General features: G+C 50.5%; 1 protein-coding gene across 9 annotated transcripts in view; it reads right to left on the reverse strand.

The window, feature by feature from the left end:
- The window catches only part of ZNF385A (zinc finger protein 385A), an 850,943-nt gene that overhangs the window by 37,626 nt on the left and 790,889 nt on the right, over window positions 1-22,428 (reverse strand). For 7 of the 9 annotated variants that reach the window (XM_085654752.1, XM_085654755.1, XM_085654754.1 and 4 more), the window contains one exon: window positions 211-552. In XM_085654752.1, coding sequence (XP_085510878.1) covers window positions 211-552 — 342 coding nt within the window. The remainder of the gene's footprint in view (window positions 1-210; window positions 553-22,428) is intronic. The other 2 variants (XM_085654753.1, XM_085654761.1) reach the window with 1 other exon arrangement.

A 22,428-nucleotide genomic window follows, 5' to 3' on the forward strand; every position in this document is an offset into this window, starting at 1 on the left:
AACATTGCTACAATCCTGCTCAATCCATGCCAGAAGAGACTGTATCCAACAGGTTGACTAGCATTGAGTTGGGTAACAATAGCCATCTGTTATTCAGCGCCTTGAGACCCATGGGTGATAAGTGCACTTTACAAATACACGTGTTATGTTATGTTTACTAACCCCCTCTGACAGAGGGGACTGTAGTGCTCTTGACAGGGAATGACCTACCTTTATTGTGAGCTTCCAGCTGCGACAAGGAGTTCACTGCCACTTTGCAGAGCGAGCAGTAGAGTAGCTTCTTGGCCTTGTCTTCCTCTGGCTCCGGGGTACCGCCTGGCTTCTCGGTGGTCCCATTGGTGCTGGGAAGCGGGGTGATGGAAGACTCCATCTCTTCAAAGTCACACTGGGCTACCTCAGTCGGCGAATCAGCGATGGGCTCTGAAAGTTGGGGTTGAAAGGTGGATGGAGAAGTCACCAGTGCAGGTGGGCCCGGCAGCTGTACGGGGGAATCTGGCAGGGAGGGAGGCGCTGAGGGTGTCAATGCCAAGGACAGACCACTTTGTTGTTCTGCTGCAAGATGAATGAGAAGAGAAATTTGGGTTAAGAGCTGGAATAAATGATTCAGAGTCAGGATTTCGTACAACAACAAATGGATTACACTTTACTCTGATTTGACATTTATTGTTTTATGAATCTAATACTTATTTCCCTCACCTGCCCCAAATATGCCTAATTTTCAAACGTCTATGGGTAATTAACAGCTTGTGCAGTGATTTGATGACACATTTATGAAGTGATACATTTCATATCAACAGTGTTACACTGGGAGGGAGGAGCCTAGCGCGCATCCAAGATGGTCGCGTGAGCACAGGGCTCCCCGGACCCTTTCTGCTCCTCGGAATAAATCCTGAGACTATCCTGATTTGGTGCATGGAATCTGAGAGATGAAGACCAGCGGATCATATATCTCTTTTCGAAACTCTAATCGGACCTGGGAATCCTGAGTTATCGTCGCCGGAACTTTTGGGACCCACCCGACGGAGGTGGCCGGGGTGGAGGTGACCCGTGGGGCCGGGCTGCAATTGAACAACAGCGGCCTCAGCGCGGTGCCAGTTACCGATTCTGCACTTTCGGTTTCGGTTTTGGCCTTCAGGAGATCGGCTGGCGTGCGTGCTTAAGGTGGCGAGGTGCCTCCTGGGCCTCTGCCCGAGGTTTGCTTTCACCTACTGGCGGGTCTGACGCCTCCGACCCCTACACCGGCAGTTTGTGGTCCTTTCGCTGGCACCCGCGCACCCCTTGATCGGAGGTCCCATTGAGTGACTGCGCTCACATGGCGGGCAAAGGGGGTCCGGAGGGGCGCAAGACCAAGGCTTCACTACGCGGGGGAGCGGTCCAGAGCAACAACATGGACCGCTATACCCAGGGCAGGGGGTCCCCTGGCGCTGCTGGCCTCTCCCCGGATGCTGCGGGGGGAGGCACGACCGTCGCTGCGGAACCTTCCCTACAGGACATTATGGGCGCCATCGAGGGCATCAGGGAAACTATCGCGACGCAATATGAGGCCCTGGCCCGTAAGATCGACACTGTCGCGATCGACGTCACCCTGATTCGGGCCGACCTCTCTAAAACCAACGAAAAGGTCCAGGCCCTTGACACACGGACCTCCACCCTGGGTGCGGAGGTGGCGGATCTGCGGGCCGCGCTTGGGGACATTAGAGTGGTCAACGACCATATGGCCCGGCGGCTTGAGGACTTCGAGGGACGGGCCCGACGCAACAATATCCGCATCATTGGGGTACCGGAGTCCTCCGACAGCCGCCCGGTGGACCTCGTGGTCGAGGAACTTATCCTGCAGCAGCTGTCCCCGGTTGGCCTAAGCAAATTCTTCGCTGTGGAGCGGGCCCATCGAGTTCCTGGCGGCCGGCCGCGGCCGGGGGCCCCCCCGAGGCCTATCGTGGCTAAACTGTTCCACTACAGGGACCGCGATGCTATTCTGCAGGCTTCACGGACCCGTGGCCCGGTCCGCTACGAGAACTCGACCATCAACTTTTACCCGGACTTCACGCAACTGGTCCAGAAACAGCGGATGGGATTCCAAGGGGTGAAGCGCCGTCTCCGCGAGCTAGGCCTGAAGTATTCGATGCTCTACCCGGCGAAACTTCGAGTGGAGCATGGAGAGCGGACAGTCTTTTTTGACACTCCTGTGGCCGCAAGTGACTGGCTGGACTCGCTGCCGGACGGGGGTGGCCGGCCCGGGCCCTCTGGGGGCACCGCAGGTGACGGGTCCCCTTAGACTGACTTTTGGTCCTTGCTTTTGCGGTTTTGCACTGTACAGTTGGGTCTTACTTCTTTTGCATACTGTGTTTTACCAGGACCCGTGAGGGGTGCGGGCGGGTTCGGGTCCCTTTCCTCCTCCGGGGTCTTTTTGTAGAATGGGGTTAGTGGGGCGACAGGCACACTGCAAGTTGGGGGGGGTCTTTGGCCCGCAGGGGTGCAGGGTGGGGGGCGTTGGACTTGGGGTGGGGTTGGGGGGGAAGAGGGGTTGTTTAGTTGTGTGTTTTTTGTTTACAGGGCGAGGTATTGATTTTTATCCATATTTGGGAGCGGTGCTGCGGGCTGGGGGCCTCTTGCTCTATTGGAGGGGACGGGGGGAGACGGGTTGAGGCTTATGTCGTGGAACGTCAATGGGTTGGGGGACCGTATTAAGCGGGGTGTTGTACTGCAATATTTGCGTCGTTTGACTCCTGATGTGGTGTTTCTCCAGGAGACGCATTTGGTCGGCAATGTCTGCCATGCGATGAACAGGGGGGGATACCGCCTCGTAGCCCATTCTGGTTTCACAACTGGCTCCAGGGGGGTGGGCATTCTCCTGCGAACCTCCCTTCCGGTGGAGATCACGAGGATAGTCTCGGATGAAAGAGGGCGCTATGTGTGTCTGATTGGGAGGTGGGAGGGGCAGCCCCTTATCCTGGTTTCAGTCTACGTCCCCCCGGGCCTCCAGAACTCCACCTTTACTGATTTGGGTCGAATGCTGCTTGACCTCCCGGACGGCCTCCTGCTCATGGGCGGGGACTTTAATTCTGTGGTTTCGGGTGAACTGGATCGTCACCCACCGAGGACCCTCCCCGCTGCCCAGTTATGGCTGGGTGGGATGTTGGAGACCTTCGGCTTGGTGGATAGTTGGAGACTAATGCATCCGACCCAGTGCCAGTTCACCTTTCACTCGGGGGCGCATGGGAGTCTCTCCAGGTTAGACTACTTCCTTATGCCCGCGGCGCAGACTGGTCGGATTCGAGAGGTCAGACACCTGGCGCGTGGTATCTCCGACCATTCTCCGCTGTGGCTTCTCTTTGACACCGGGTCGCGGTCCGCGGGGCGGATAGCTCCCATTAACCCCTGGTACCTGCGGGACCCTGTGACTCGTGACAGCCTGGTTAAGGCCATGGACCAATACTTCAGTGAAAACGAGGGGTCGGTGTCGTCTGCATTGTCCCTTTGGGAAGCCTTTAAAACTGTTATACGCGGACACGCCCTCGCCCAGATAGTGGTGGCCAAGAAGGTTGGGAGCGAGGCGGTGGTGAAGCTGGAGACTGACGTCTCGGGGCTGGAGTCGGCCTTGGAGGCGAATGTTACTCCGGACGGGCTACATGCCCTTAGCCTGAAACAGTTCGAATATAGGTCCCTGGTCACTGACGCGGCCAAAACTATGTATAGGGAACAGCTGGGCCGATTGTATGACGCGGGGGACAAGGCGGGAAAGTTGATTGCGTGGCTGGACAAAAAGGAGAGAGTGAATCGTGTGGTCCCCGAGTTGCGTGCTGCGGATGGTGTGTGTGTGACTGAGCCGGATGAGATTGTGGAATGCTTCGCTGACCACCTCCGGGCGGTGTACTCCCCGGTGACTGACAGGGACGAGGATGACTCTCGCCTCCTACTGAGAGATATTGCTCTGCCCGGCCTGTCCGTTGAGGACCGGGAGCGGCTGGACGCCCCTTTATCGTCGGATGAAATAGCGACCGCGATTCGTTCCCTTCGCTCGGGCAAGGCTATGGGTCCTAACGGTCTGCCCATTGAACTATACAAATTGCGTCCTGATAAGCTTGCGCCCTTCCTCGGCCGCATGTTCCGCGACTCTCTTGCGGCGGGTTCCCTTCCGGCCGACCAGCGCTTGGCCACTATAGTCGTTCTCCCCAAGGAGGGCAAGCCGCGTGACCGCTGTACCTCTTACCGGCCTATTTCATTGCTCAATGCGGAGCCTAAAATCCTGGCGAAAGTCCTGGCCAATCGATTGCTGAGTGTCGTGTGCGACCTTATTCATCCGGACCAATGCGGCTTTATCCCGCACCGCAACACCGCTCTTAACTTGCGGCGTCTGCATGGGGTCCTCGCCAGGGCGGAGCTCCTCACCGAACCGGCCGTGCTGGTTTCTTTGGATGCCACGATGGCATTTGACACTATTGAGTGGCCATTCCTCTGGGCCGTCTTGGATAAATTCGGCTTTGGAGAGGGATTTATTGGCTGGGTGAGGCTCCTTTACACGGGACCCATGGCTCAAGTGGTGGTGAATGGGCGGGTCTCTCGGCCCTTTGCCCTCGGCAGGGGCACGAGGCAGGGGTGCCCGTTGTCCCCGTTGCTTTTTGCTCTCGCCCTGGAGCCACTCGCTGCCTGGCTCCGTTGGGAGCCCTCGCTTAGAGGGATCCGGTGGGGCCCGGGCTTTGAAGATCGGGTCTCGCTGTATGCGGACGACATTCTCCTGTATCTCACCTCACCGCGGCAGTCACTCAACGTCCTCTTTGACGTTCTGACCTCCTTTGGGAACAATTCGGGTCTCACGATCAATTGGTCTAAATCCTGCGTTTATCCCATCGCTGGTGGTCCTCCTCTCTTGCCGCCTCGGCTCCCGATTCAAATATCTCTGAGCGGCTTTAAGTACCTGGGGATATACGTTTCGCTGGACCCGGTGGCTCGTTACGAGCAGAATCTTCTGCGTCCACTTCGGCGACTGCGTGAGGACACGGCCCGGTGGTGCAGGCTGCCCCTGTCCCCGCTGGGTCGGTCCGCGCTGTTTAAAATGATGTCCCTTCCCAGGTTCCTCTATGCACTCCAGAACTCCTTCGACGTTATCCCAGTGGCCTACTTTCGGGAGGTGGAGAGCCTGCAGAGGAGACTGGTGTGGAACGGCCGGGCGCGTATTGCTCTTGCCAAGCTCACTCTCCCCTGGTATGACGGGGGCATCGCGCTTCCTGACATTCGCAGGTACTATTGGGCCTCGCAGCTATCTGCCATTAACCACGCCACGTATGCGCCCGGCTTGAATCCGGCGTATGAGATGGACAAGTTCCTGCTTCCCGGCGGGAACTACAACAGGGCACTTTATTCCCGCCTGGCTGACCGGACCCTTACGGGTCCTACTAAGATTGCTGTGCGGACCTGGAGGGCTGCCACTGCGGCCATGGGCTGGAGTGAGCGAATGACATGTGCTACTCCCTTGTTTGCCTCCGATCGCCTGGGCAGCTTGTGGACCACCAAGGGGTTTGACCAGTGGGACACGATTGGTATCAGCAAAGTGGGAGACCTGTGGCACAAGGGCACGGTCAAGACTTTCGCGGTGCTCCAGGCCGAATACGAGCTGACCGACAGGGAGTTCTTCCGCTACGCCCAGGTTCGACACGCCCTGCTCTCGGTCTTCGGGGAGGGGACCAAGATCCCTGTTTCCTCGCCCCTCGAGGACCGCGTACTTGACGGACATGTCCCTGATAGTACTATTTCTTTAATTTATAAAAAATTGATTAATCACCGGGCGGATCTCCTGGTGCGCCTTCGGGAGGCTTGGACTGGGGATGGGGTCGAATTGGATGACGAAGACTGGCAGTCTGCACTGTCGTCCCCCAAGGAGGTTGCCATTCCGGCTCGTCTCCGGTTGGTACAGCTCAAGATTCTCCACCGGGTGTATGTTACGGGTCCGCGCTTGGTCGCGATGGGATTTTCCGACGACGGGCTCTGTAAACGAGGCTGCGGGCTCAGCGCCACCTTTCTTCATATCCTTTGGGAGTGTCGCGAGGTGGCGGACTACTGGCGCCGGGTCCACACGGTTATGGGACAGGTCACCGGGGTTGTGCTGCTGCCGGAGGTGCGTCGCTGTGTCCTGAATGTGTGGGAGCCCAATGACTACAATGCGGCTCAGACTCGGTGGGCGGCCCTAGGGAACATGATTGCCAAGAGGGATATAGCGCAACTCTGGGGCGCTCAACGGCCGCCCACCGTGTCAGTATGGAAGGAGAACATGGACTGGTGTATGTTTCGGGAGAAGACAGTGTATGTGGCCCGTGGCAAGCCGGGGGCATGGGGTAGAATTTGGGGTCAGTGGAATGCGTATCGCGGAGGCATCTGTACGCCCCCCCTGGTAGACACTGATATCGCCATGTCCCCCTGACCCTTGACGGCTCCTGGCGCTTTTTGTAACAACTCCATATGGACGTTCATCTCCCTTGATCCCCTTCCCCCCCCCCCTCCGTCCCCGGCCTCCCGGTACTCCTCTCTTTAGCGGATTGCTCGAATGTTCTGACTGGAGTTCCCCGGGGGGAGCCTGAACCGCACCGGTATCCCTCGTAACTCGCCTTTTGTTTTTATTGTTTTTTCTTTTGTTTCTGTTACTGTTGGACTGATGCTTGCTGTTCTTCGAGAACTATCTTGAGCCACTGCGGGGCAGTGCCCTGGGAACGGACTGCAGCCTTGATATGTATATATTTCCTTATGTACCTAGCGGCCGGCCCGGGTGGTTGTAGGCCCATACTTGTAACCGAATTATTGTTCAATAAATTTAGAAAAAAAAAAAAAAAAAAAAAAAAAAAAAAAAAAAAACAGTGTTACACTGCATGGCAGGTGCGTCCAGTAAAGGTCCAGATCCATGCCAGGTTTTCACGATAACCACAGAATACGTACCTGACTTACATTCCGATTCACTGTATGTGGCGATCTGGAGATCTGGATAATGTGGCCTGGATTCCTTGCTCCTGTACCTACTTTGAGCACTCTTATTGCAGAGGAACTTGAGAACTGAAAACAATATTTAACTCTTATTTTTCATGTATGACATAATTTGTAATGAAATTGTGCAGTTTGAGGCATGGACCCGGAAGGGAATTAACAGTAAGTTCTTCCGATTGCCCGTTGACTGCCCTCTGACACGGGCATCTAACATATTTCCTGTGCGGTCTGCAGTGCATGTCCTTTCAGTTTTGGAACCGCACATAGAAAAGGCCCCATCATGGCAGTGGCACGCATAAGGTCCAAAATACCCAGAGCGTGCTTTGGCAGACACAATATTATGCAACACTTTCACTAAAGAGGCCTATGCATAACAGTGGAATGTTATGAACCAGTGAAAAAAAAATAATGGTGGCAAATAAAAGAATCGGAAAATTGCACCAAATATTTGTTAGACTTTATTCGATGCCATAGGGATTGTCTCATAAGGCCCACTGAGCAAGACACCAACAAGATGAAATATTTCACATTTTCTAGGTCTGGGTTGATAGCAAACATGACAAACACATCTTTTGCTTACGAAATACTTAGAGGTGACTGTTAGCCCACCCCTGACATCGAGTGGCTTGTTATGGCCAGCCTCTTTCAGAGATCAGCTTATGAGTTAGTCAATTACATCGTATTGCAAGCCTTAGGGAGTATTATTCTCTAACATGATGCTACTGGCTGTTAGGTGTATCCTTCCACCTCCACTGTGAGCTTGCATTGAACTGCAGGAGGACTAACTTACAACTCTCTGTACACTCCTGCTAGCTCTTTCCAGTTTGATTTGCTCTACGGGTCTCCCAGCTGCCGCCCCTCACAGTTTCCCCTGTGTGCTCCTTATTCCTTTGGTGGCCAACCTCACTCATTTCATGTGTGCCCCTTACACCCACCCCTTATAGGCCGCTTTACGACGACATGATACAATGATGTTTTTTAGGCGTAAGGTAGAACAGCAGTGCAGAAACGACGTACCACAGAGTGCAGTCCGCTGGTCCTTAGTGTACACATCTCCGTGAGCCAAGGAACTAAAAATATATACCAAGTACAAAATAAATGAGGTGACCTTTGAAGATGAAAAGAAGCACACACCTGTGAGACCCACGCAATTATCTTGCAGGGACTCGTGTCAAAGGAGCAAGTGGGTATTCCCCACACACCCACAGGCTTCACCCTTTCGGAATACCAGAGAGCCAGAATATATTTAAGGTAACATCATTTCACAGCTTTTCGAAATCTCAAAATTGAGTCACTTGCGCTAAAAGGGAGGTGGCAAGGCAAGTACTGTGTGGAAAACAGTTACCAGCTGGATGAGGTATGTGTCACCGGAAGGAAGGCGCGAGGCAACATCTGCCGAACATGGACACCAATAAAAACACATGACTACATCACTGCCACCCTGAGGGATCTGTCCTGGCTGCCCCTCAAGACTGCACTTCCAATGCCTGCCACATCACTTAAAGCTCAAAACAGATCTGTGCACTAGCATACCTGGCTGACGGACTACTTTAGGTGGGCTACGCTGCAAGGGGCCAAGGCCTCGCGAGCCTCAAAACCAAGAAATAGAAAAATATAACCATGAACCCAGCCTTCTCCTATGAACCGAAGAACTTGAAAAAAATCCCTTCACACATCAAGCTGCCACTAGGAGTCCTATGGTTCAAAGGAGCAAAATACCAAAATATTCAAGGAGAAACACACTTACCATCGATAAAGACCCTGCCAGCTCATGAGGCCATTGGTCCAGCCCATCACCAGGCCTCTGCCACCCTTAATGAATTAAAGGATCTCATATACATTTTATCTCCTCTACCGAAATACGTCCAATGCCCCATTACAGATGCATTAGTGCACTAAGGCTACACTCATCCACACATACACATCAGTATTACAGCAGTGCAAGTTCCACCGAGGAGAAAAACTTCCTAGTATTTGGGGTAATTTGAAAATCCTACAGCATAAGAAGTTCATCGCAACTCCTTTGCACATAAACATCACCATCACTGTATATAAGTGAGTAACCAGTATATCCCAGCACGATGAAAGTAGAAAGTATGTGGCTCTGGCGGAAAGCTGCAAAATTACTGGAGAGAGATATTCCAATTTTCTCATCCATTCATAGGTCTGTGGTTTCAAATTCATTGAAACATTCAACATATATGGGAAAAAATGAAGCGATTGGAAGATCATCGTTCCCTTGCTATTGGAGTCCAAGATGATCAGATGTGATGTACGCACAGTCCAGTGATGCGCTCTCCGGCAGAAAGGCGCATCAAAGGTCCTCCCTTATGTAAGAGAAGGCATGATGTACTTTACATTTCTCCCAATAAAAAGTAGAATCTCCCTGTTTTCCTCCAAACCTGAGCATTCAAAGAGATTTAAGGAGGTTATTTAATTTCCGTCTCATCATTTGCATTTTTCCTCCCAAAGATACCTTGCTTTTGCAGGTGGTGACACACGTTAATTATAATGCAAAAATAAATAATTATTTCTTCGAAGGGCTTGTGCTGCTTCCTGAATACAAGTGTTATCTTTGCAGTGGGGGGAGCTTAGGAACATTCCTTTTAGAAAGGCTTTTATAACAGGCATACCAAAGCACCCATTTATTTCCCCAAATTTCCACACAGTGAAATATATCTTTTGAGCACCACTCTCCCCTCCAAAAAAGCGTGTATTGGATAAATATCGACCAGAGTTAGCATATGACAAGTGGTAGAGATCTTACTGAGTTAAGTCTTGTCAGTAGGGGATGTGAAGTAATTACAAAGCCTACTGTGGCGTGGGTTAACAGGAAGGGCAACAAGCATTGGCAAAGCCGATAGGCCGGGCATTGGCCTTAGCGGAGGAGCCGCCACTGTATCCTTCTGTGTATGCGGCACCTGTTGTGTGTGTGAGTGTGAATGAGGCTTGCACTGCTGGTACCCAAGCTGCAACTATTCAGTGTGAGGAAGCGTGCACTTCACTTGTTAGATGTGCATGGCAAACCTGCAAATGCTAGGGCCTAGGCTGTATATGTCCTGTGTGCTGAAAGAAGGCTGGAGTGCTGCGACTTGCTTTGCCTCTTTCTAGGTGTGAGGGACGTTTGCACAGCTGTTGCCTGGCCTACACCTGTCCTACGTTTGAGTTAAACTTGCTATGGTGCTGCCTGTAGTGGGCATGTGTGAAGGAAGCTTGCATGCATCTTGCGCGTAGGGCCTTTCCTGATCTGTGTTTGAGAGCCATGGTGCTGCCTGTACTGGGCATGTGTGAAGGATGCTTACATGCATCTTGCGCATAGGGCCTTTCCTGCTCTGTGTTTGAGAGCCATGGTGCTGCCTGGAGTGGGCATGTGTGAAGGAAGCTTGCATGCATCTTGCGCGTAGGGCCTTTCCTGATCTGTGTTTGAGAGCCATGGTGCTGCCTGGAGTGGGCATGTGTGAAGGAAGCTTGCATGCTGCTTGCGCGTAGTGCCTTTCCTGCTCTGTGCTTGAGAGCCATGGTGCTGCCTGGAGTGGTCATGTCTAAAGGAAGCTTGCATGCAGCTTGCGCGTAGTGCCTTTCTTGCTCTGTGCTTGAGAGCCATGGTGCTGCTTGGAGTGGGCATGTGTGAAGGAAGCTTGCACGCATCTTGTGCGTAGGGCCTTTCCTGCTCTGTGTTTGAGAGCCATGGTGCTGCCTGGAGTGGGCATGTGTGAAGGAAGCTTGCATGCTGCAGCTTGCGTGTAGTACCTTTTCTTGCTGTGTGCTTGAGAGGGAAATATGTACTCCTGCTGCTCGTACGATACATGTTATGAGGGAAATTGTTCACCTTTGCCTCCCAAAAAGAAGCCTAGCAAACACACAAATATTTTACAAAAGCAAGCTAGCGCGTCCAGGCACGGGCCTCGGGGTGTGCCTGTGGATGAGATCAGCCTTCTACTATTGTGCAGATGTTGCTAAGAGATGGTTATTATTTAGTTCCTGCCAAGAAGTTCAAAAAATGGGCCTGTGCCAGAACTTCTCTTTCTTTCCCTCCGGCAGTGCTGCTTAAAAGCCGGGACAACACTCGGTCTCCAATAGCAACGAGATCTGCCAATGAAAGGGCCCGTCAGTCAGCACTGAGCAGGACAGCTTCAAGTTTTCCAAGGTCTGTGCCTGCTACACAAATGACTCTACCCAGCCCTGCTGGGCTTTGCGAGACAGTGCCTGTTGCAATCCAAGTTACATCCATATAGGCCAGTGCGCCTCGACCCGTTTCCTCCGTGTGACCCCCACCTGCAGAGGTGCATCAGTATCACAGCAAATACCACAGTAAACACAGGGGCCTCAAACTTCGAGCCAGAAGTGGGCAAAGTGAACAAGACCTAGAGTAGCGGCCCTGGCAGAGCAAGGGCAACCACAAACAGGTGTGTGTGTGCACCTAGGCAACCCATTCTCATAATCCTTTTACTTACATGCACATGCCACTGCATAGGATCTGGAGCACACACTCGGGGCCTCTAGCGTGGCATTAAAACTCAACAGTAAGAAATTATAGCCATCGTCTATCCTTGCCATTTACCCAAGTTGTGACATCTCTTATGGGAAAATTACACTTCGTCTATGATGCATCAGAGCAGGCCACCTTAGCTTGGGCCTTGTTCGGAATGCTCGAAGGACAGTGTCAGGGATCGCTATGGGGGGCAGGCCCCCGTCATCGGGTAGAGAAATGCCAACTCTTCATGGCCAGCTCCCACGGCTGGGACAATGAGGAAAACTGGAGGGACAGGGACTGGGAGCTGGCCAACGCCCACCAGAAAGGAGCATTGGCAGTGGCACAGAGAGCGCTGCCCTGCTCCTGGAACCCATATAGTTTTGCCCCTCAGGACAGAACAACAGTCCTGTCTCCTGAGGATGAGGTGGTGGCGCTCACGAGCAGGCAAGGAAGAGGGCCCGATCCTCTCCAGAGGGGAGTTACCAGAATAGAAATGCGAAGCATACACCCCGGCAGGGTCCTGCGTGGGACACCAAAGGACAGTCATGTTTTGACAAACACCTTCTTTCTCAGGTGTGGAGGGTTTGGACCCTCTTTTTAAGTGTGGTGCAGTAACACAGAACAAACTAGGTCCCGTAACCAATCCAAACAGAGAAACCAGTTGGAAGGGGCAACTGAGGGAACCAGGAACCAATCACAACAGAAGGAGCAGCCTACGGTCAGAGTGGCCCTTCCTCTACTATCTTTATGAAGTGACTCCCTCTCAGAGTGCTGGAGAAGCAGAAGGCTGGACTACCCCACCTCCTGACTGTCTCCGTGCTTTACTGCAGGCCATGGAATGCCAAGCAGACTGCCGCAGACCACCAGAAGGAAAGAAGTCTGCATGGCATTCCATGGCCTGCAGTGAGGCACGGAGACAGTCAGGGGCCCAAGCTAAGGTGGCTTCCAGCTCTGATGCATCATAGACGAAGTGTCATTTTCCCATAAGAGATGTCACAGCTTGAGTAAATGGCAAAAGTTAAGTCAAGCAGAGGGACCTTGTAACATTTCTATGCTTCGTTTTCCCCGGTCCAAGGAAAGACAATGGCTATAATTTCACAGCAGGTGAAGGAAAGTTGGTATTTCTTTAAAAAATCTGCTAACTGGGCCACACAGCTATTAAACAGAGAGGGACTCAAGATGGAGCCTTGCGGGACGCCACAGATGGTGATCTGTTTGGGAAATTGATCCATTTGGCGGCATAATGTTGGACTGGCTTCGATCGGAAAGAAATCAATGAAGCTATTTCAGTGTGCAGGCCCCAGTGCCTGTTGCTGCCAGTCTGTTCGCCAAAATCAAATGATAGATGATGACAAACTGAGCACTTGGGTCGGTAGTATCAGGGATGCCACCTCTAGTCCAAATTCATCCTTAGTGTATTTTGCTCTGCCAAGAGCGCCACTTTAGTTCCATAAAATGCTCTAAAAATGGTCTGAGCTGAATTTAACACAGCAGTCTTAGGGATATAACCAGTCAACTACTTATTAACTGATCTCTCAGCCACTTTTGAGCAAAAGGTAGTAAGTAGCTAAACGGAACACAAATTGCCTGGAATGGCTAGACCTAGTGAGCCTTTTTTTTATTTTTAGCAACTATCTGAAACAGGCATGTTTCTATTCCTTTGGGAGTGCTCCTGGTGTAAATGTGGAGATGAATACGTTACCTATAGATGTACTAACCCTGTGAACGATCTTATAGAAGATCTTGACTTAACACAGATCATCCGAAGATCCTGATTTTACTGATTCCCACTAACTTTGATACCTTCTCTGGGGAATTTCTACAAAATCGTACAGAGATTCTAATGAAATAACATTCTTCTGAAAAGGATGGTCAGTTGTAGATGCTAGTTCTCAAGGATTGATAAACTGTCTGAATTTGCCTTAGTTTTTCCTATTGTGATCTTGGAGTTCATTCTATCTCCAGTCCACAGGCACTCCATAGCCCCTTCTCTTAAAGAAAATGGGAAAAAGTAAAACAAATAACCTTCTCTCTGCCCCTCCTCTATACCAGAGGGACAAACGAAAGGAAGTCCACACCCAGGTCTTCTCTCATTTGTGCAACTTTTATAAACAATCCAGGAGTGAGGGCAAAGCCCTCCAAAGAAAGGGGGTAGTAGGTAAGATCAAAATAATGAACTTTGCTGGAAAGTAATACTCGAATTATGCACTCAGTTCACTTACTCAGCCCAGCCTCATCTTTTATGGCATTCCAAATTAGCTAATTTTCCCCCAATGCTACTCCCCGAAGCATAAAAGACACACAAACACATTTAATTCATCAGTGAATGAACAAATACTCAAGAGTTGAAAAGCGTTGGAAGAACCCTGCGCTTGGGCTTCAGCGCATTTGTTTCAACGATGAATGAGCAGCCAACGGGGAATAAAAGTAGATGGGGTCGGCCAAGCAGCTGCTCAGTGGATATATGAGAGGAAAGCTCCATCCCCCCACTTCACCAAACGGCTGTTGGAAAAAGATCTCCGCTAAAGTGCCCCTACTATAAGGAGCCCGTCGGGTATTGCACCGCCGACCCAATAAGGAGCAGTCTGATAATGAAGTATGACACCCGACAGGGTGTGTGAGGGCATTATAATCCAATTAAATGGATTCCCAACTTTGAACCACTCCGGTCAGGTTGGTCTAGGTTCCCTTTATCCGACTCTCAATTCAGAGGAACAGCATAATTCTTTTGTCTATGACTTTCTTTAGGGCATTTATGCTGGACCTACCTAAAAGCCTTTTGTCCCCGCTTTGAGTACTGAAAGCTCCATCGCTCGGAAGCTGCCATGCCCCTCATGGATCTGTCCTGGGCTGGATCCTCCCACAGCTCAGAGAGGACTCTTCACCCAGATAGCTCGGATGGATGAACAGGACATCCCATGCAAGTATTCATGTTGTTATTATATTACTTTTTTACTTTTAGGTACTGTCCAGAGCAAAATGTCTTGTCTCATTGAAACTCACAAAACCAGGGGGGCAGGGCCTCCGTTTATTGCGCAATCCTTGAATGAGAGGAACAAGGGAACTTTACTTTTTTTATGATACAGGGCAACCACGTGCCAGGCTGCTAGAGGTGATCCCTCCTCAAAGATAAACACAGGCGGTGGGCGATAAGAAGGCAATGGACAGGCGGTGGCGGCCGGTGGTCTTCTCCCTGTACAAGCTCAGCCCTGCGACAGAGGTGCAGTCTTCCGGTTCTTCAGGACGGGAGAGCAGATTAATGAAAGCAGGCCGGGTCAACTCAAGGCAGAGAGATGAGTGGAGTCAGACGAGGGCCAGCACAATTTATCAAAACAGAAGAGTAAACAGACACGAGTTCAATATCGGGGCCGCCGGGGACCCGATGACGAGACGATGAGTGAGTGAGAACGGTTTCCTGCAACTTTCCGCCCCTGGAAGAGAGTTCTTAAATAAACCACTACAAGTTAAACATGCGGGCCAGATTAATGGCAGGATGAAAGCCCGGGCAGCGGCCCCCGGTCATCAGTCAGCAGGAGACCGTACTGGGCGTGAGAGGGACTGGGAGCACACTTCGCTTCGAGTCCTCGAGACGGTGACAGCTGATGACAGCCGGGGCCTGGCCCCCACATGGCAAGTAACCGCGCGCCGCCCTGAGTGTTACGTTTGGGCTCGAGACATCGAGTGCGGGTTCCAGATACCGCGCGTTTGTTTACACTCGGCGACTGCAGAGCGAATACTTTACTTCAGTAATGGCCAGGCGCAAATCAGTATCGTACCAGTTACAGGCAGCCACACAGCCAGATACAAGCAAATCACACGCACACCTGCTACTGTGCCATTCAACTGAACTCCGGCTTAAGGCCAGACACCCACACAGCCCTGTAAATGGGCTCCTCAACATCCCTATGCTATAGGTGCCTGCCAGACACCCATACAGCCCTGTAAATGGGCTCCTCAACATCCCTACGCCAAAGCTGCCTGCCAGACACCCATACAGCCCGGTAAATGGGCTCCTCAACATCCCTATGCTATAGCTGCCTGCCAGACACCCATACAGCCCTGTAAATGGGCTCCTCAACATCCCTATGCCAAAGCTGCCTGCCAGACACCCATACAGCCCTGTAAATGGGCTCCTCAACACCCCTACGCCAAAGCTGCCTGCCAGACACCCATACAGCCCGGTAAATGGGCTCCTCAACATCCCTATGCTATAGCTGCCTGCCAGACACCCATACATCCCTGTAAATGGGCTCCTCAACATCCCTACGCCAAAGCTGCCTGCCAGACACCCATACAGCCCGGTAAATGGGCTCCTCAACATCCCTATGCTATAGCTGCCTGCCAGACACCCACACAGCCCTGTAAATGGGCTCCTCAACATCCCTACGCCAAAGCTGCCTGCCAGACACCCATACAGCCCTGTAAATGGGCTCCTCAACATCCCTATGCTATAGCTGCCTGCCAGACACCCACACAGCCCTGTAAATGGGCTCCTCAACATCCCTACGCTATAGCTGCCTACCAGACACCCACACAGCCCTGTAAATGGGCTCCTCAACATCCCTACGATATAGCTGCCTGCCAGATACGCACACAGCCCTGTAAATGGGCTCCTCAACATCCCTATACTATAGCTGCCCACCAAACACCCAAAGCAGTCCTGCCTTCAGCATCATTCCACATTCAAACCACACGAGCACAGTCCTGACAATGTGCCATTCGGCATTACTCTAGCTACAAGCCAAACACCCACAGCCCTATCAATACTCCCTTCACTATACCTAGCGCTACAGACACTCATAGCAACCCTGCCAATGTGAGATTCAGCACCACCTCATTTTGTAGGTCGAGCCTAGAGCAGCGCATGCGCCGCTTGCTCGACTTTTAGTAAAGGGATGAAAAAAAGTGCTACCAGATGCTGCCAGGGCCGGCCTAGAGCTTGAGTGCCTGTGCGCGGGCCCGTGCTTTGCGTGCTTCTCTCCGCGCTTCCAAACCAAGTTTCTCTAGTTATTAGTAGAGGTTTGACCGTGTGAATCCACCGGTGTGTCCGTGCTTATCGGTTTATTCACTGACCCTGCATCCTGTGGTGCCCTGAAGACACCATCGGGTGGGTAGTAGCGCTTTCCAAAAACACGAAACAAAATAAAACAAGTCAAGAGATTTCCTGTCTTTGAACCACGTATTTCCCTATCTAACGACTAGGACATGTGAAGAGAATTAAAAACACTCAGTGACACCAGGGACAATAAAGAAACGCGTTTTTTCTGTCTGAGAAGAGAAGCTCTGTGGAGGCCGTCCTTTCAGGCACTACAGGCATGTCCTGTCAAGGATGAGTACTCTGCGGTCTGCTCTAGGCGCCTCTACAGCGCATACACCTTACTGCTTGAGGCGAGCGAATTCGTAAGGCTAGGCGGGAGCAAAGAGGTGCTTATGTTTGTCTCCCATCACTCACTCTCTATCTCCCTGGGTCTTTTCTCTCTCTCTTCCACCCCTCGCTTTATCCTACTGACATTCACTACTTCTCCCTTTACTTCTCTTCCCTCCTTACCTTCTGTGCTCCTCCACCAACTTTACAACAACCCCACCCACTCTGCACAGCCCGCCTGTCTCCACCTCCCTTCCCTCCACCCTGCCCCCTCTTTCTCTCCTTCCAGGTCTCCTCGTTTCCCTCGACCCCTTCCCACATTTTGGGAATAAATCTTGCTGGTCGTTCTGCCGCGGGATGTGATGGGATTGCGTTTCCTCGGACAGCGCCGCGCCGAGTCATCGGCCACTTCAGGTCGCTTTAGACAAAACAAGAGGGGGTAAAAGAAACTACCAGTGTGTGTACATATGACTATCGAGAGAGGGATCCATGTTTGTTATCCGTTGCTTATTTGTGCGCGTCTTCTATTTATATTGTAAATAGAATAAAAAAAAAAGTTAGTACGGTATGAGGAGAAGCTTAATAAATCTATTTTGCAGAATACCATTCGCATATATAGAAAATTACCGGTTTTACCAGTAAGAACGTGCACAAGTAACTACGGTTCGTCTGCCTCACCATCCATTCCCCATGCTGACGGAATAGTTGCTAAAGATTATGTGTGTGCTACAGACGTCACTCTGCCTTATTACAATAACTTCCTTTTTATATAGCTCTTGCTACAGTTTTGTCTTTTCATAGCACGCAAACATCATTCATTAATATTACAGGACACAATATCACTACATATATCGATTCCCGAATGGATTTAAGGTGAGTGAGGCCTGTCGGAATAAAACGCATTCTGCTCCGATTCTTCGGGTATGGGGGGTATTAAAGTAAAAACGCATCGGATCGGACTCCGATCCCTCGAATCTTATGTTGTAACACTATAAACCTTCTTTCGTACTGGCTCATATTTTGAAGTTTCTGTGCGAGTGCGCCAAGAGGCCCTCTCTGTTGTGAGAGGCTCTAGAAATAAAGGAGAACAATACATAGTTGGTAGGTAAACTTGACTCGAATTGTCCGTTAGTACAGACCCTCCCAGCATGCCACCCCACAGTCACATGCTAAGCTGAGGCCCCCTTCATCTTTCCATCAGTTGCTGAAATATATTGAGTGAAATCAATAACATCTGGAGATGGCCCCATAAGGCACCCTGAAGCGGCACGGGCGGCAGATAGTGCTTTCTAACATTGCTTACACATACCTGATAATTCTGCCGTATTCAGGACCAACACACTCAATACGCGCACACCGACCCAACACACTCACTGCCCTCACACTGACCCAACACACTCACTGCCAGCACACAGATCCAACACACTCACTGCTTGCACACAGACCCAACACACTCACTGCTCGCACACAGATCCAACACACTCGCTGCATGCACACAGACCCAACACACTCACTTCTCGCACACAGACCCAACACTCTCACTGCACGCACACAGACAGACCCAACACACTCACTGCCTGCACACAGACCCAACACACTCACTGCTCGCACACAGACCCAACACACTCACTGCGCACACACAGACCCATCACACTCACTGCTCGCACACAGATCCAACACACTCACTGCTTGCACACAGACCCAACATACTCACTGCCCGCACACAGACCCAACACATTCACTTGCACCCCACCCCCCCCGAACTTGCGACATACAGCGCTTTGAGTGATCTGCTTGAGGTGCGAACACCCATTGATTCTACTCTGCCATGTATTTTATGTCAAGTCATGGGACCCCTGACGAAGGGAAGCCCGTGTAATATGCAGATCAGTGCATGGAGAGGTATGCTTCCGTTGAGCACCCCGCCTGAACCCGCACCCACGACCCCCCCTCCACCTCAAGGCACTTCTTAGTCCGCGTTAACAAAACAACAACCGCCGATATGAATTTCATTTATCCGCATGCCTCGTCTCCGCTCCTCGCATCGGGGTGGAAGTAGGAAAATTACGCTTGCGTACCCCCATGTCCCCCTCTAATCTGCAGCTGTAGATACCAGCCCTAGATCCAGTGTACGAGTTCGGGCAAATGTCTGTCCCCACCCGAGAAGACCTCTGCAAGGGGTGGGTGCTCTTCTAAGCGTCTTGTTGTTTAATTTGTGAAACAGCGACTGCGCCTTCCCCTTCTACACCCTCTCCACCCCTACAAGAAATACAAGCATTGGCATAGCCAATAGGTTTCGCCTTTGGGACCTTATAAGTGTTTAGTTATGCAGCACAATATCCTTGGTGCAACAACATCAACTGTTGCATGGCTAAACACTTATGAGGTCCCAAAGGCGAGACCTATTGGCTATGTCAATGCTTGGTTTCTTTTTTAATGCCGATTTATATAGCGCGAACTCGGCCCAACTCACAGCCATGCAAGTGATGTTAAATACTATTAATGCTATGTCCCATGTCTAAGTGGCCCTGCGAAGTACCATTCGGCATCATCCCAGCCCCGGCTCTACCAATGTACCCTGCCTTTTACCATACAAAACGAACAGCACAAACTCTTATCAATCCTCTAGAATTCAGTAGGTTGGTCTACTACATGGTTACTCACAACATTGGCCCAGGGGCCACAAAGTACAGTATGTAGTGTGACCGAGGGCTGCACTGATACCAGCAGGGCAGGGGTAGGGGGTCTGGGTGGGTCAGGAATTGTGTAAGGAGGTCTAAAAACATGTTAAGTAAACGGAAAGCATTTATTTGCATTTTTTCCTAAATATTAGTGCTCAGCAACTGAACAGCAGGTGGTGTTGCTCTTCATCGGGGCCCCATGTACAGGTCAAGAGGGCTGCAAGTGGCCCCCGGGCCGTACTTTGAGTATCACTGGTCTACTGCAAAAGCCTTCTAGTAGGCCTCCCCAATTACTCCTACATGTCTTTAAACAACTCTGTTACCAGAATTCTTTTCAACTTAGCCAGACATATACCCACCGCAGCACACTACGCCAGACTGGCTCACTACCAAGAACATAGGCTATACATCAACTACTTACACTTGAACTCAAAACGCAATCACTTCGTTCTTCACTACCTTTTTTTCTCATCACTTTCCACACAGACTCGAAACATACCAACCGCTACTTTCAACCTTCTAACGTCACATACAAAACTATACATGTCTTAGGAATTTCACACAGTATACATAATAGCCCCCCTAAACCCATGCCACCTGTTCTGTCCAATAGCTCAAAATAGCACAGTAAGGATATATGTGGGCACTTGAAAGACAACAAGTGCTGCAGAGTTCCCTTTTTCTGTAGGTCATTCTGGATGTTTTGGGTTTTCTGACACAGTTTTAGCTGGCATTAGACACTGTGCACTGTGACACTGCCATTCAGCATTACCATTTGTGCTTTGCCCCTAATATGTGAATCTTAAAGTTGCTTTCACCCAATCCTTCTATTTAACTTTCCTGGAAGGCAATGGTAGATTGTGAAGTAACTGAAGTAGTGATATGCAAGTTAAATGTAATATGTGGGCTTCAGTGTATATTTGCACCACCTAAATTTATGCCGAAACATGTGACTCCAGAAAGCACTGGCTGGGCTGCAGTTTTAAAGTACTGCCTTGGCAAATGGAGGGGGAAATGCCAGCTTCATGTAAGAACAAAAGTGGCATAATACATATTGGAAATAGTTTGCCACTCCCAAAAAGCGGTTTTCACAGTGTAGGTAAGGCATGATTTTCCATGAACAGACCTAGAAGTACATATAATCATTATTACATTTATCCATGTGGAAAAATGCTAAAAAAGACGATTCAAATTTATGTTCCACTTCATTTCAAAACTATAACTCAATGGTGAAAGCAATGTTTTAATAACTTCAGTGGTAATATAATTTTTGAGTAGTCAGGACTGGGTGTAAGAAATTCTCCAATCACTGGCTAATGCACAGTTTAAGGCTGACACCTAAACATCACCCTTCAGAACTTTCCTGGACTAGGGAAGAAAGATGTGATAGAAAAGAAGCTTCTGCCTGGCTGCTGGGGAAAGGATACTGAAGGGTTCCTGATTACTGATGGCCCCCAGGAATGGGAACTGCACTACCAATAGTCATAACATCACATGTGCCACTGACTGTAATGCACTTATAATATGGCAGGCAGGACATCTGCCACATTAATGATGGAGTACCCTGTCCGGCAAACTCTAAATAAGGCCCTACATATTTTACTCAAAACACACACATACAGTGCATAGGATCTTAGTAGAATCGAATTATACTACCTAGTAGCATTATATCTCAGAGGTTAAACGGGAGGTAACCCGTGCAGGACTACTCCTGAGGGTACTTGTGTGCAGTAGTCCTTGACCAGTCACTTTGGGGCCCTTCCAAGGAGTTTGATAGATGGAGTCTCTATGGGGGAATACTGCCTGGTGGAAGATTTCCTCTCATTTGGCAGTTGTCTCCTCCATGCCCCTTCAACGCTTCTGGGTTTGCACAGTACCTCATTCATAGTTTTCTGCTTTTCTGGTGGGTGGGACCATGACGTCTGTCATGGTTTTCCCTGAATGACCTATGGAATGTAAGGAACAATCACTCTGGCCCAGTCCGTCCATATTGTGCACAGTCAATACCTATATGGTGGAAGTGCAAGTTAAGCTGAACCAGTGCCAGCACTAGTCAAGGAGGCTGTGGTGGAGTCATGGTGCTTGCAACTCAGCGCATGTTGTAGCTTGGATTCTTCCTCTGTTCATAGCTCAAAACCCACCACCCAAGTAAAGTAGGTGCTCAGCTTTTGTGGTCTTGGTGAATATTTATTGTTGGATGCAAGCTTCTTGGTCGATGCGATTACCCTCAGATACTCTTGGTTCTTCTCTGTGGGAATCGCCTGGTGTGATCCAATAGAAATAGCAGAGATAGGCTTCTTGGCCCTTTAATTCTGCTAAGTTACTTGGCAGGGACTCGCGTTTTTCTACACCCTTCATCCAGCAGGGTACATGTTTTCATACTCTCTGAGGCTTTGTGTTGAGATCCAAGTGCCTCACACCTAGAAAGCCATGTAGGCCCTTCTCAGATGTGACAGTGAACATCTTCGGCTTGTCCAGCCCTGGCTCACTCACAGTTCCTTCTTCTGAGTACCTTCTTCCTCGTGCAAGGATGCCTTCAATACAGACAGTTGGTTAGCCGCCTTATTTGTAATGGGGTCTAGATAGCCCTTGGAGGCAGACTTAGGTGAAGTCCTCAGGTTTTTGGTCCTGACAAGGAGAGCTGGTAGTGGACGCCCCAACCCTGGACCACAGAGTTTCTCAGTCACCACTAGTGTGGAGAACCCAGATTTGAGGTATAGAAAAATCTTGGCACCCTGGTTGGAAGTGTCTGCTCCATATTCACACTAAATCAAAAAACACAAGTTGTCTATTCGAATAGGTTAGTTCTGAGATCGGTTCTGTGGAGTTCTAACATTTTGATTATTCCACTCAAACTATTCCAGCCAAGACTTTTGTTATAAGGTGTGAGCAGAAATGTGGGTTGGAGCTGTGTGACTCCAGCCAGGAGAAATTCAAAA

Source organism: Triturus cristatus, chromosome 4_1, assembly GCF_964204655.1.
Source record: "Triturus cristatus chromosome 4_1, aTriCri1.1, whole genome shotgun sequence".
Lineage (NCBI taxonomy): Eukaryota > Metazoa > Chordata > Amphibia > Caudata > Salamandridae > Triturus > Triturus cristatus.